This window comes from Vollenhovia emeryi, unplaced genomic scaffold, assembly GCF_000949405.1.
Source record: "Vollenhovia emeryi isolate VEMERY1.0 unplaced genomic scaffold, V.emery_V1.0 DF939228.1, whole genome shotgun sequence".
In the NCBI taxonomy this organism is placed as follows: Eukaryota; Metazoa; Arthropoda; class Insecta; order Hymenoptera; family Formicidae; genus Vollenhovia; species Vollenhovia emeryi.
This window is the reverse complement of record NW_011967138.1, coordinates 358,373-370,958: the sequence shown is the minus strand read 5'-3', so window position 1 is coordinate 370,958 and position 12,586 is coordinate 358,373. Positions and strand designations below refer to the sequence as shown.

The 12,586-nt window shown below is 38.9% G+C and overlaps 1 protein-coding gene across 1 annotated transcript in view; it reads left to right on the top strand.

The window, feature by feature from the left end:
* The window catches only part of LOC105560521 (ankyrin repeat domain-containing protein 17), a 31,916-nt gene extending 19,564 nt beyond the window's left edge, over positions 1 to 12,352 (top strand). Inside the window, exons 19-28 of the mRNA XM_012009696.1 lie at positions 40 to 172; positions 260 to 993; positions 1,456 to 1,764; positions 1,905 to 2,099; positions 2,406 to 2,553; positions 2,711 to 2,918; positions 6,814 to 7,718; positions 7,977 to 9,299; positions 9,534 to 9,719; positions 9,840 to 12,352. Of these exons, the coding sequence (XP_011865086.1) occupies positions 40 to 172; positions 260 to 993; positions 1,456 to 1,764; positions 1,905 to 2,099; positions 2,406 to 2,553; positions 2,711 to 2,918; positions 6,814 to 7,718; positions 7,977 to 9,299; positions 9,534 to 9,719; positions 9,840 to 9,866 (4,168 nt within the window). The 3' untranslated portion in view covers positions 9,867 to 12,352. The remainder of the gene's footprint in view (positions 1 to 39; positions 173 to 259; positions 994 to 1,455; positions 1,765 to 1,904; positions 2,100 to 2,405; positions 2,554 to 2,710; positions 2,919 to 6,813; positions 7,719 to 7,976; positions 9,300 to 9,533; positions 9,720 to 9,839) is intronic.
* The last annotated feature ends 234 nt before the right edge of the window (positions 12,353 to 12,586 follow it).

Genomic DNA, 12,586 nt, shown 5'->3' with positions numbered 1-12,586 from the left:
GATGTTCGATAACAGAGATTTTGTCTTTTCTTTCTTCAGAGGGACGCAAGTTGAGGTAAAAAATAAAAAAGGGAACAGTCCTCTATGGTTAGCTGCAAACGGCGGGCACCTCAATGTTGTAGATTTGCTATACCATGCAGGTGCAGATATAGACTCTCAAGATAACCGTAAGGTACAGATAACAGTTTGTTTGACGAGAGATTTTACTGTAATCATTTTTTTATTTAATCTTTGATAAAATATATTCTGTAACAATTAGGTTTCTTGTTTGATGGCTGCGTTTCGGAAGGGTCATATCAAAGTCGTAAAATGGATGGTAAATCATGTAACGCAATTCCCAAGTGACCAAGAGATGACGAGATACATAGCGACTGTTAGCGATAAGGAACTTTTGGAAAAGTGTCAAGAGTGTGTGAAAGTAATAAGAGCCGCGAAAGAGACACAGGCCGCTAAAGCAAACAAGAATGCGACTATACTATTGGAAGAACTCGATATGGAGAAGACGAGAGAAGAATCGAAGAAGGCGGCCGCCGCGCGAAGACGGGAGAGGAAGAAAAAGAAGAAACTCGAGAAAAAGGAGGAGAAGCGCAAACTTCACGAGGAGTACAAGAAAAGTGAGACAGCTTTCGAGGATAAGGAAGAAAGCGGGAAGAAGTCGGATGAGGAATGTGATCGAGCCGACGACAGCGAGCATGAGGCCGGCGACGAGAGAATGGAGAGCGTGCCGTCTCCTGTGAACAGAAGTCCGGAGGATCCCGACAGAGAAGAGGGTGATAGTGGAATAGATGCGAACAGCCAAGGTAGTTGTAGTAGCAATGACGTTAAAGCAAGAGAGAAAAAGAAGGATAAAAAGAAAAAGAAGAACAACAGTCCTAGTAACAACGATAAGGATACGTCCCCGCAACGTTCGTCCAAGACTCTCCTCTCACAAAACACCAACTTATCTCAAAGCACAGCGACATCAACCAAATCTCAGAATAACACTTCGGAAAAGTAAGTAGATGCATTCTTCTCTGCTTCTCGGCCTGTGAGATTTAAAGATTCAAAGTTGTCAAGTATTTGGATATAGAACATTTTTGCCACTGGAACAATATTTTTCGTACAGATAATGTTAAATGTTGAATAAATATCAAATATACAAAAGTACAATTCTACTGTACTGATCTTTTTAAATTTATATAAATATTAAATTATACATACATATATTAAATTTAATATATTTCGAGATGTATAGGAACAGAAGTTTGAAAAGAATCTTTTGTTTCGTTTTTCATATATCTAATTATATATTTGGAAAGGAAGATTCAATGTTTAATTCTTTGCTTTAAAATATATGAAGTAATTTTTGTGTTTCTGTAATAATGAGATACGTGGTACATTACGTAATCAAATATTGAAATATGGGATCATCCTTTTTAATACTATTTTATTATAAATCTATAATAATTTCTGCAGGCGAATTATGACTAATGTTACCAGTGCAGTATCGGTATCAACATCCTCAGTCACAACCACTAGGTCATCCACTACCGTCAATTCCGACCGAAAATTGAAAGGTCAATTAGTTTTTGAGTCTTCTTTAAGACATCCTGCGGATAGAGAAGATTTTGAAGCAACTGGTAACGAGACTTACGTTCCTGGCAAAGGAAAGAAGTCTTACAACAATCAATACGATGGAGATTTAAATATATCTGCGAAGGCGAGTAACACTAGCCCCAAGCAAAGCGGAAAACGCGAGGAAGGCTGGAGGGAAGTCGTACGAAAGTGAGATACATTCTAGAAGAAATTTTTTAAATCATTCCATCACACACGCACACACACATACACACATACATTCACTTTAGTATTAATATTTTTACTAATAGAGTTATATACAACGTAATTTGATTAATTGCGATTTGCAGAGGACAATCTGATGATTCGGGAAGATTTATGAACTCACCATTTCGTTCAAAAAAAGTATCTGTACCTCCAAATGCTATCAGCCGAGTAATAGGTAGAGGTGGCAGTAATATAAATGCTATTCGTGTTGCAACGGGCGCGCATATTGAAGTAGAAAAGCAAAGTAAATGTCAAGTGGAAAGAATCATTACAATTAAGTGAGTATCTGATAATGTACATCTTTTAATGAAGTTTATATTTTTTTATATACATATAAGAGATATATACCATGGATTTATTGTATAAATAATTTTCTATTCCTATTTTAAAGATGAAAAAAAGAAAATCCTAATATCAAAATATTGACACTTTATTTGTTTCACATAAATAGATATATTTTTTGTTTTACCTGAAAATTAAATATTAATCTCTGAAGAATCCGGAATTTTTCAGAAAATCCTTTACTAGATATTTTGATTACTTAAAAAGTATTAGTGTTTAAATTGTTATTCTGTTGTTTGTAGAGGATCAACCGAAGCAACAAGGCAAGCTCATTCCTTGATAACATTACTTATTAAAGATCCAGAGGCAGATATAACGCTGGTGCTTCCAAAATCCAAACTTAATGTCGTAACAACCTCGTCGTGGGACAAGTCTGTCTCTACTGTTGCTGTAAGTACAAAAAAATTAAATTAATAAATTAAAAATAATTATTTAGACCCCCAACATCCTATCAAGGCTCTTAAACCCTATATTCCTTTGTGTAAATTAATAAGCTTTATGCGTTATATATGTACAACAATTTAATAAACTGATACCGTTTTTTCAGGCAAGTAAAACGAAAATTGGTGGGTCTGTTAATAAACCACCTAATCTGACATCCAGTACAACCAGTAGCCAAGTTAATAAATCAGGATACTCTTCAGGTGCATCTATTAATCCATTGGTTCCTGTTCGTTCATCGTCTAGCGTGAAACTTGCCAGTGCTTTCCCTACTTCTTTGCCACGTGCGACAGCGCCTAGACTCATGGCCGCAGGTAATACACAGTGATTCTTCATATAACCATTAATTATTAACTGTAACATGTTTATTTTTATAATATGTTGTAATTAATTTACAAAAAGTATCATTCAACAATAACACATTAACATCAAATATTAATCTCAAATATATCATTTGCTTTTTATATTTGTTTTTTTTATTATATAAAGCCCACTTTACACGATCTATAATTCGCAACAGAATTCGAGACAGAATTCCATTTTAAAATTTTTATGTATCGTGTAATACAGAAAACATTTAAACAATCAGAATTATAATTATAATGCTCCAATTTTGTAAATAGAAAAGATGCATCAAATATGTGTAGTGCATGAAAATGCGTGATTGATTAATTGTATCTGGTCTAATGAAAAACCTTAAGCATTGATTGCTGTGAGCATTTGTGTCCTATCGGCAGGGAAAACGGACCTCATCCATATGTAAATGTTATAACCTACACTAACCTAATCTACAAACATATGTCAATTTAATATATGAAATTATAAAATAGAATTCTATCTTGAATTCTGTCGCGAATTATAGATCGTGTGAAGTGGGCTTAAGTGTTTAAGAGTGTTAACGAGGATCTACTCGAAAGTTTTTTTTACTCGATGTTTAATAAAGGTGAAATTATTGCGAAACAAAAACGTGATACGGGCAACAAGAGCCAACGCCAAATGTTGGGTGTGAAAAATAATAACATTTAATGTTTGATACATAAAAAATGGTTAAACGTTTCCATCATCTTGTGAGATCCTCTTGAATATATGGAAACAGATCATGTGTCGCAATATAATAATGTAAAATAGAAATAGGTTAGGTTAGGTTAGTCACGGACACTTGAACAAACTCGGTAATCATTAAAATTGACAAGAAAATCTGCTGCTTCTCACAAATAACGGTCTCACCCGGTGGTGGATGTCTGAACGTTATGTAAGTGTTGTAGTACCTAACGCCGAATACCTTGTGTGGTGTTAGGTAGGAAATTCATTAGTCCATGTATTCAAGCGAGTCTAATATGTTGTGGAGCTTGTGAAAAGATAATATTCCTTGCTTGAGAGACAATTTTTAACGTTGTCACCCCAAATATATACAGAACAGAGAAATTATTATCTTCCCAGTCAATGGTGTAAGGACATGTATTTGTTTAGTAACGCGGGGCAAATCCATTTGCTCCAAGGAGGAAGGCGGGATTATGTCGAACTCCGGTTAATTGTAAAACTTCCACGGATGGATTTTTTGGCGTACAAGTGGGAACACTCCGAAAATTACAGAAACATTATTTCCGGAGTGCTCCCTGTGCCCACGATTGCACGCCCTATCTTGTAGACACGTATACATTGAGCGGACTTTGTTCAATAATATATTTATACCTTTATTAATCATCATAAGTGAACATTACAATGATTCAACTTTAGGAAATTAGAACAATGTTTTATTAAGAAATATTGTTATGTATTGAATAATAATATAGAAAATAGGTAAGCAATTTGCTTGACTGATCAAAAATTGTATCAAAAAAATATATGTAAACTAAAAAAAATAAGTAGGTAGTAAGAACCAGAGCAACCGACCATGTAAAGGCCTTCACACATAAAATTCCGTAAGGACGTAAAACGTAAGCATAAGAAAATCGACCAATCACAGTCGAGAACGTAAGGGTGCATTTTCACCTGACGCTATGACGCTAGATTTTTCAGCGTCAAAAGAGCCTGATATCCAAGTTTGAGCGTCAGTGCACTACGTTGCATCGAGTTTAGGTTAACTAATCTTAACTTGGTTTGAAGAAATGTCATTTAATCAAAGATATTACAAGTGGCAAACAAAATGTTTAAAAGTAATAAATTTAAAAAGAAGAGAAAAGAATAAAAAAACGTCTAATGGTATGTGTGGCAGTGATTAATGAGTTGAAAAAAAATGCAGAAAAGATAATATACCAAAAAAACGTTATTGGGTTGCACCGTTATTTGAAAATAGAAAATTGCATGGTTTTTATCATGTGTTACGTTTTATTATTGTCTTAAAGGTTCTTCTTTTTGGGTCAATGCACTTAAGCACTTTACCTGAGTCCTTTAAATTCTTTGAAATTTATGTTTAACACATACGAGCCTTACTAATTTATTTAATATAAAATTTATAACTTCAAAAATTTTTTATTTATTTTGTTATATTTTTCATATTTGTAATCTATTTTTATCTTCTATTTGTCCATATTAACTTATTCCGTTTATTAAAATAAAAATAGAATAACTGTTTTATCTTAGATTGCATTGACATTTTATACAGTAGTTACGATAAGTATTTAAAATTTGCCGCTTTTTGTACGCTGTTTAACGAAAAACGGCGACTTTCGCCAATGTAACACATTGGCATAACTCTGCTTATAGGAACTCTAATTTAAGACTTTCTTTCTCTGTCTCACCATCGTGATAAGGGAGAATCACGCCTGTGTAGTACTTTCGCCCAGCGAGAAATGACTCGTCGATCGATATCGAAATCGATGTCGAATCGACGTCAACTTGACGGTGTCGATGTCGATGTCGATTCGACATCGTTTCGACATCGATCGACGAATCATTTCTCGCTGGGTGTGCAGGCACGATTCTTTTCTTTTACGTTAGTGTGAGACAGAGAAAGAAAATCTTAAATCTTTTTTCGCTCTCTTCACAAGCTTCAGCTTATCCAATGGGACGCTCAATCTATATTTACTACGCCTATGGTAAGGTTTATGGTAACAGGCTCCGCAACAATACATTTTTAAATAGATTTTTAAATGTACATGTATAATTCTTTTTGCCTCATTTAATGCAAATATGAAAAACTTTGCAAAAAGACGTTCTGGTCCATATTGCTTTAAAATACTTGGTCAAATTTATTATCAAATTAATACAGCATTACATGCTACACAAAATGAAAAACCGTCTTATAACATAGTATATCAATGCATTCAACAAGTAATCCATTGAGTGATATTTTTGATGAAAAAAGTATAAATATAAATTTATAAAAATGAAAAAGGCCCCTTTAAAGCACCCATACTAACCGCTCCTACGTGCAGGAGCCACGTTAATGACATTGAGGTAAGTAAATTCTTACAGAGAATTCACAACTGCGTCCGATGTCTGACACCCGATTATTCGATATCCAATAAGGGAGTTTATTTAAATGGTTCTTTTACACGTAAAATTAAAATCCTAATAATGCCTACTGACGACGAATAAACATGTGAACTCCAATCGCAGCGATTTTATCAGCGAATTTGCATTTTTATTGATAAAAAAAGGATTCAGAATATGGGCTAATAATACTATCTGCGGCCGTCACTGCGTAAACTACACTAAATGCGCCTATATGCACTAAATATCTAAATGCACACAGAGTGATGCAGATGCCTGTAGACCATGTTCCTTAATTTATCACGTGTGAGTTAATCTCACGTAATGGAGGAAAACTAGTATCTTAAAGACGTTTTCAATGGCGTCCTCTGCTGACATTAAAATTTTTAGTCCATTATTTTGGGAATAGGAAGAAGAAGCATTGACGTATTTATAAGTTTATATTTGATGTTAAACCTAATTCGAGTACGAGAAAATCTGCGAACATCTTGCGGTCATTGTTTTACAGTGAAAATAAATGCATCCAGTGTAATGTTCTTGTATTTTGCGCTCAGTAAAAATTTATCTATTAACTAAGCTCTCAATTGCGAGAACAGTACTAGAATAAAGAATAAAGAGAGTGATTTAACATCCAGAGAAAACATTGTAAACAGTAGTTTACAAAAGAAAAACGTAAAAGTTGCTACATATATTAACATGTATTATACTTCTATTTTGCATTCTATTAATATTGTGCACTAATACTAATTACACGTCGATACTAATTGTGTGCAGCGGAGAAACGTGCGCAAGCTGTGGCTGCCCAAATGGCGTCCTCGTCGAACACGAAGACGACGATGTCGTATACGAGTGCGATTATGACTGCCGGTAGAGCAGGGACAAAGATTGTCACGACCAGCACGACGCAGACGTTCGCGGCAAAGCTATCCGAGATCACTGCCTCGACCCACAGTTCTACCACCGTCATGCAGTCTACTCACACCGTGCCCGTGAACAAGCAACAGAAGCCCATGGCACAAGCCGCGCAGACTGTGACTATTATGTCGGCCACATCTGCAGCAACCGCCCATACAACCAGCCAGCAACAGTCCGTAGTCAGTACGTCGCCGAAACACTGCCGATCACTGCCCATCTTGTCCGCTCCGTCGGCGATAGCATCCCACTATCCTGGAAAGTCCAGTTTTTCCCCTGGAACGATTGCGATCTCGTCATCGTCGGCCACGAACGCCGTAGTGACGATGAATTGCCCAGAAAGTTCGATCAACTCGACATCAGCAGCTAGTTCCGTACGAGTGACACCCTCGCCACCGATTGTATCGTCGCTGCAGATGCAAACATTGCCGCCGCCGCCACCGACGGGGCAACAGCAGCAGCAACCGATGCAGCAACAGCAATCGCAGCAGGGTATTCGCAGCGCCACACCGGTCGTAACTCAGGAACATCAGCAGCAACCACAGCAGCAGCAGCAGCAACAGCAGCAGCAGCAGCCTAGCAGCACGCCTCTCGAATATTCTCTGTTTAACGATACTTTTACCAAAGTCGCGCAACAGTCCATGTGGGGAGGAAGAGAAAACGAAACCCAAAAGGGCATGAACTTTGCGACCGTTGCAGGCGGTGGTGTATCGTCAAACACGAATTCTGGCTCATCTACGGCTAAGTTTGATAGTTCCCCACCGCAGGTATGTCGTGGACAATGAATCATCTATTTGTTTCTTTAATATTTATTTGTATGACAACACATACGAAACAGTTTTATGTAGAAAAGCTACAAGATTAAAACGAGAAAATTATAATTCTTTGTAGTAATAAGAGTTAACTTCTCCAAGGCATCATCTTTCTTTCTTTCTTTTTGTTTGTACTCTTACGATATACTAACATTTCTTATCAGAGAAAAAAACCAGTGAAATATTATAAGTTTTAAATTTTGTCGAACACAGGTAGATGCATCCAAAGCTCCGGGGTATCGCGGTACAACCATGTGTTCTCCGGTTTCCAGCAAGCCGGGTAGCACGAGCAATGTATCGACCAATGTAATTGGCAACGTGGTAACAGGCTCCGTGCATAGCAATCCGATGCAGTCCGCGCAGTTTCAATCTTCGACAAGTTATAGCGAACACCCGCTGCCGAACAAGCCGCCCGGTAGTCTAGCAGTGGCCAGACCAGTAATACCCCAACAGAACATAGACATGGGGACGAGCATGGCGGCGCAGTTCAACAGGCCAGCGGTGTTTCAGGGTGACCTGACAACGCGCAACACGACGACGCATCAGCCGGCTACGCACGTAATACCGTCCACGTCGCAGCCGGCACTCGACGTCAATCTGTTCAAGGCGGCGAACAGCGGCGGTGGCAGTTACGAGCATCCGAACGTAAACTCTAGCCTGTTGAAAATGATGCCGAACGATAGTCAGAGTGGCGCCGGCCATTCTTTACTACCGTTCCATCCTCACATGCAGAGTTTCGCTCAGACTATCGCACCATCCGTTTCTGTGAGCAACACCCCCGTCAATGAGTCAAGATTGAATCCGCGTGCACCCGACTTTTCGAGTTCGCTTCATTTAAGCAATAAGCCGCAGGTGATGTTCAATGCTGCCGCGGCCGCAGCCGCCGGACCGGCGGGAATGCACCCAGCCAATATGTTTGCCGCCCCTGTGCCAGCGCCGCCGCCGTCCGCGATACAGTCCAACAATCTCGCGATGCTCGGCAACTATCCGCTGGGAAAATACCAGGCGCCGTCGCGGGCAACGCCGGCAGCAAACACCGGGATCTCGACGACGGTTCAGACGACCCGCTGGCCGTTTGCCACGCCGACGCCGCACACCAGCTACCGGCCGCATCAGGATCCTATGATTAGTCAAATGGGTTTCTCCAATCAACTGGCAAACATCGGCGGTCAACCCGGCGGTAGCATTGATTTGATCACGAGCTTGGAGAACGGTGGTTCACCGGCCATATCCCCCTCGTCACCGGCGCAAGTCGCTCAGGAGATGAGCCAATTGAAGATCGAGGACCGTAAGGTGCCACGGCCAATTGGTACCGAAAGGGCGAAGATATGGAAAAATTATTCATCAACTGGATTAGGTCCGGGCGGAGACGCCGATTCAATGGGTTGGATGATCAACGAGAAGCTAGCATGGTCGAATTGCAACCTGGCGCCTGGTCTCGACAGGCACCAGATGTTTCGATCGAATCCCACTTACAACCAACGTATACCTAACGTCGAGCCTGAGCTCCATCAGATGATGGATTCTACCTTCCAGGTAATTAGCCGATTCTCTCGTCTGATTATACTTTTATTATTATTCGCAACTTTTATTCAACTTTTTTATTCAATATCATATTTTGTGTAGTCGCTATGCATGGTGGTAAAAAAAGAGTTCAGGCCTTTAGAATATAGTAATCACTAAAAGCAATGAAAACCTACACAAGTTGAAAAATTCACTTTGTTATTCATCTTGTTTATACACGTTTGTGACTAACTTTATCGTGTTTAGGGCCATGTAAATGCGCAACAACCGTTCCCGACTAACGGAAATACGCCATTGTCACTCATGCCATTGGCGTTAATACCGGGGCAGTATGGTGCGTCCGATATGCAAGAAATCCAGCCGAACGAGCAGAATAAGATCGATCCACCTGCGTGGGGAATGTCTGATACCGTACAAGACAAACAACATCCGGTAAGATCTCTTTCTCCAGTTTAAGATCTCGAATTGGAAACGTTTCTCTTTTTTTTAAACTGTGAAACAACATGGTAATGCTACTGCAAAAAAGCTATAGCTAACTCTGTTTACTTGCAGGCGTGGACCCCTAAATGGACCCATTAAAGGGACAAGAACCGTTTGTGGTGGCATAGCTTCGACCTCTGAATAAAACATATTTTCATGTTTTGATCTGACGATGAGAAATGAAAAAGATAATGGCAAAATAGTCAGGGATCACTGGATTCAATTATTTGTAGGCACATAAATTATATTGCGATCTTATTATATTCATTCAAACCCAGATTCTTAATATTACTTGTCACACTAGGGGATAAGACGACGAATCCTTAATTATTCAATTTATTGTTATCACTAATATATCTCCCGAGTTGATTACAGAATATAAGCAGTGTTCAACAGTGAGAGGGAGGGAGAAAGTCCGTGTCGGTTAAGGAAAGTAATGTAGAATAATGATAACGTGATTACAATTGTATAATTATGTTTACCGGATCTACATGTCATCGCATAACAGAATATTTTCAGTGTCCTGTTGAGGTCTTTTTCTCAGCCGCGCAAACTGTTTTTTGCGCCGTCATCAATTGCCATTCAGCAGGGATATGCCACTCGCCGAGTATACTAATAATGATTATTTCTATCTCAAAAACCGATCTGAATTTGCAATATTCGGCCTGTATCTCGAAATACCATTCGCCAGATCTGCCATAATAATCCAGATACGCAAAAAATTTATGTTTCGTATCGACTTCAACAATGGCTTACATTTTGTTCAAAATTTTGTCAGTGAGCAATCTGTATTATTATGACAGATTTGTGGCGATTCAAATAAACATCGCGATGTGTTTTACATCGCTGCCACTTCAGCCTCTCTGGAGTAGCGATGTTAAACTTGATTGAAAAATTTTGAAACAAATACGAATTATCCGAGTCAAAGTTCTCGCTTCGGATTACGATTGATTTAAATCACGAACTGCTTATGCCGAGGATAGCTGTGCTCCTAGCACCATATCGAACGATAGGCGACGAAAATTACCGTGTTTACTACTTAGAATGCTGTAAAGAAAATGCTGTAATCTTACGAGCAGTGATACAATCGTGTAAATAATTGCTTCGCAAAACGGGTGATTCTGATTACTTCCACGCTGCAAATTGTGAGAACCGGGGGAAGACGGTCCGGATGGAAAACGAGAGGGATGTAAGGGGGGATCTTGGGGGAACCATTGGCTTCTTCGAACCTGGGGATACATATTGCTCTTCTTCCACCTTCTTGCACCTACGCTTAAACTCGTCACTGTCACTCCCGAGTTTGACTGTCGCTTCTAAGCCACCATGTCCCAGAACAGATATGTAGTAATTAGGAAATGAAAAAAAAAGACAAAAGAGGAGAAGCGTTTCTTCTCTTGTAGTTCTCGAGCGTTTCTTATAATTCTCGAACGTCGATTGCGTCTAATCGCACTTCGAAAAGCGTCCGAACTTGGTTCGCATAGACGAACGACTGTATAGACCTTTCTCTTATTGATGATTTTTATGTTGCGTCATCGAAGATACGAACAAAATACGAAAACGTTGAGCGACGTTGTTCCGACCGATTGCCTGATTGAATCGATATTTTCGTTGTCCAGCCGTTCCGGTTTTACATGTTGCGTTTGTTTTGTAGGCGCAATCCTTCACCGGGTAATTAACGATCGTAGCACGAAATCGCGCCCTGTGTCGGGCAGATCTATCGATTGACATGATCTTAGCGAGTTTTTATCGAGCTCACGTACACAAGGACACGCAGAACACGAAAATTCTATTACTGTACCGTACACCGCGCGTAAATGACCAGGTTCTTGGAAAAAAAGAAGTCGAATTTACGTAAGCGTTACAGGAAAAATGTGTTACGAATCGAAATACGCAATGTAACTAATAATATATATACCGAATCCTATTCAGATCAATGAATACAGTTTATTGTAAAAGTGGTAGTGGGCCGCCAAACGCATGAGGATATAGCCGTGCGTCTCTAGTACGACAGTGCTACTATAATATTATTATTGCTGTGGTGGTGTAATAATGTTTATTATTATATTATGGTTATTATTACACGCAAAACGTAACTATAGGAAAGAAAGACAAAAAAGAAAAAAAAACAGGTATATAGAGAGGGAGGGGAGGAGAAAGAGAGAAATGTCACCCTTGCTATCTCGGCTGGACTTAGTAATGATATAATATTATATAGATACACACAACACTCGGATATATGAAATGTTCATTTCGATTGAACATTTGAAAATCTTTCTTGGTGGGGATTTCGGCAAGTGTTCAATACATAGCGACGATATACTATAATTGAAACGGTCCCCACACATGCGCGCGTAAGTTTCAATGAGATGATGAGGATAATGATGATAATGATATGAAGCTCATGGAAATCGTACGAGGGCTTTTTGACCTATATTCCAGGGAGCGCTTCAATTATTCTCTAAGGATATATTGTTATAATTTAAAGCCTATTTTCAAATTTGATTTATGATAACTGCGATATATGATATAAAACTATTATATGACATATAACAATAAAGCAAATAAATGAATATAACGACGACGAATTCATTGCGAGCTCTTCATTACTGTCTTCGCCCGCTCTCTTCTCTTCACGGATACTCTTGTTTTTTTAATTTCAACCCTTTGGTTCTCGCTACTTCGTGCGATGCCTCGAACGACTGAGTCTTGCCAATTATCGATATCTCTTATATTAAATGCAAAAGACTTTATCGGTTGATTTACGGGTAATGTGGGCAAATATATGTAAGAACAATTAAATTGTTTCCTTTAACCAAACT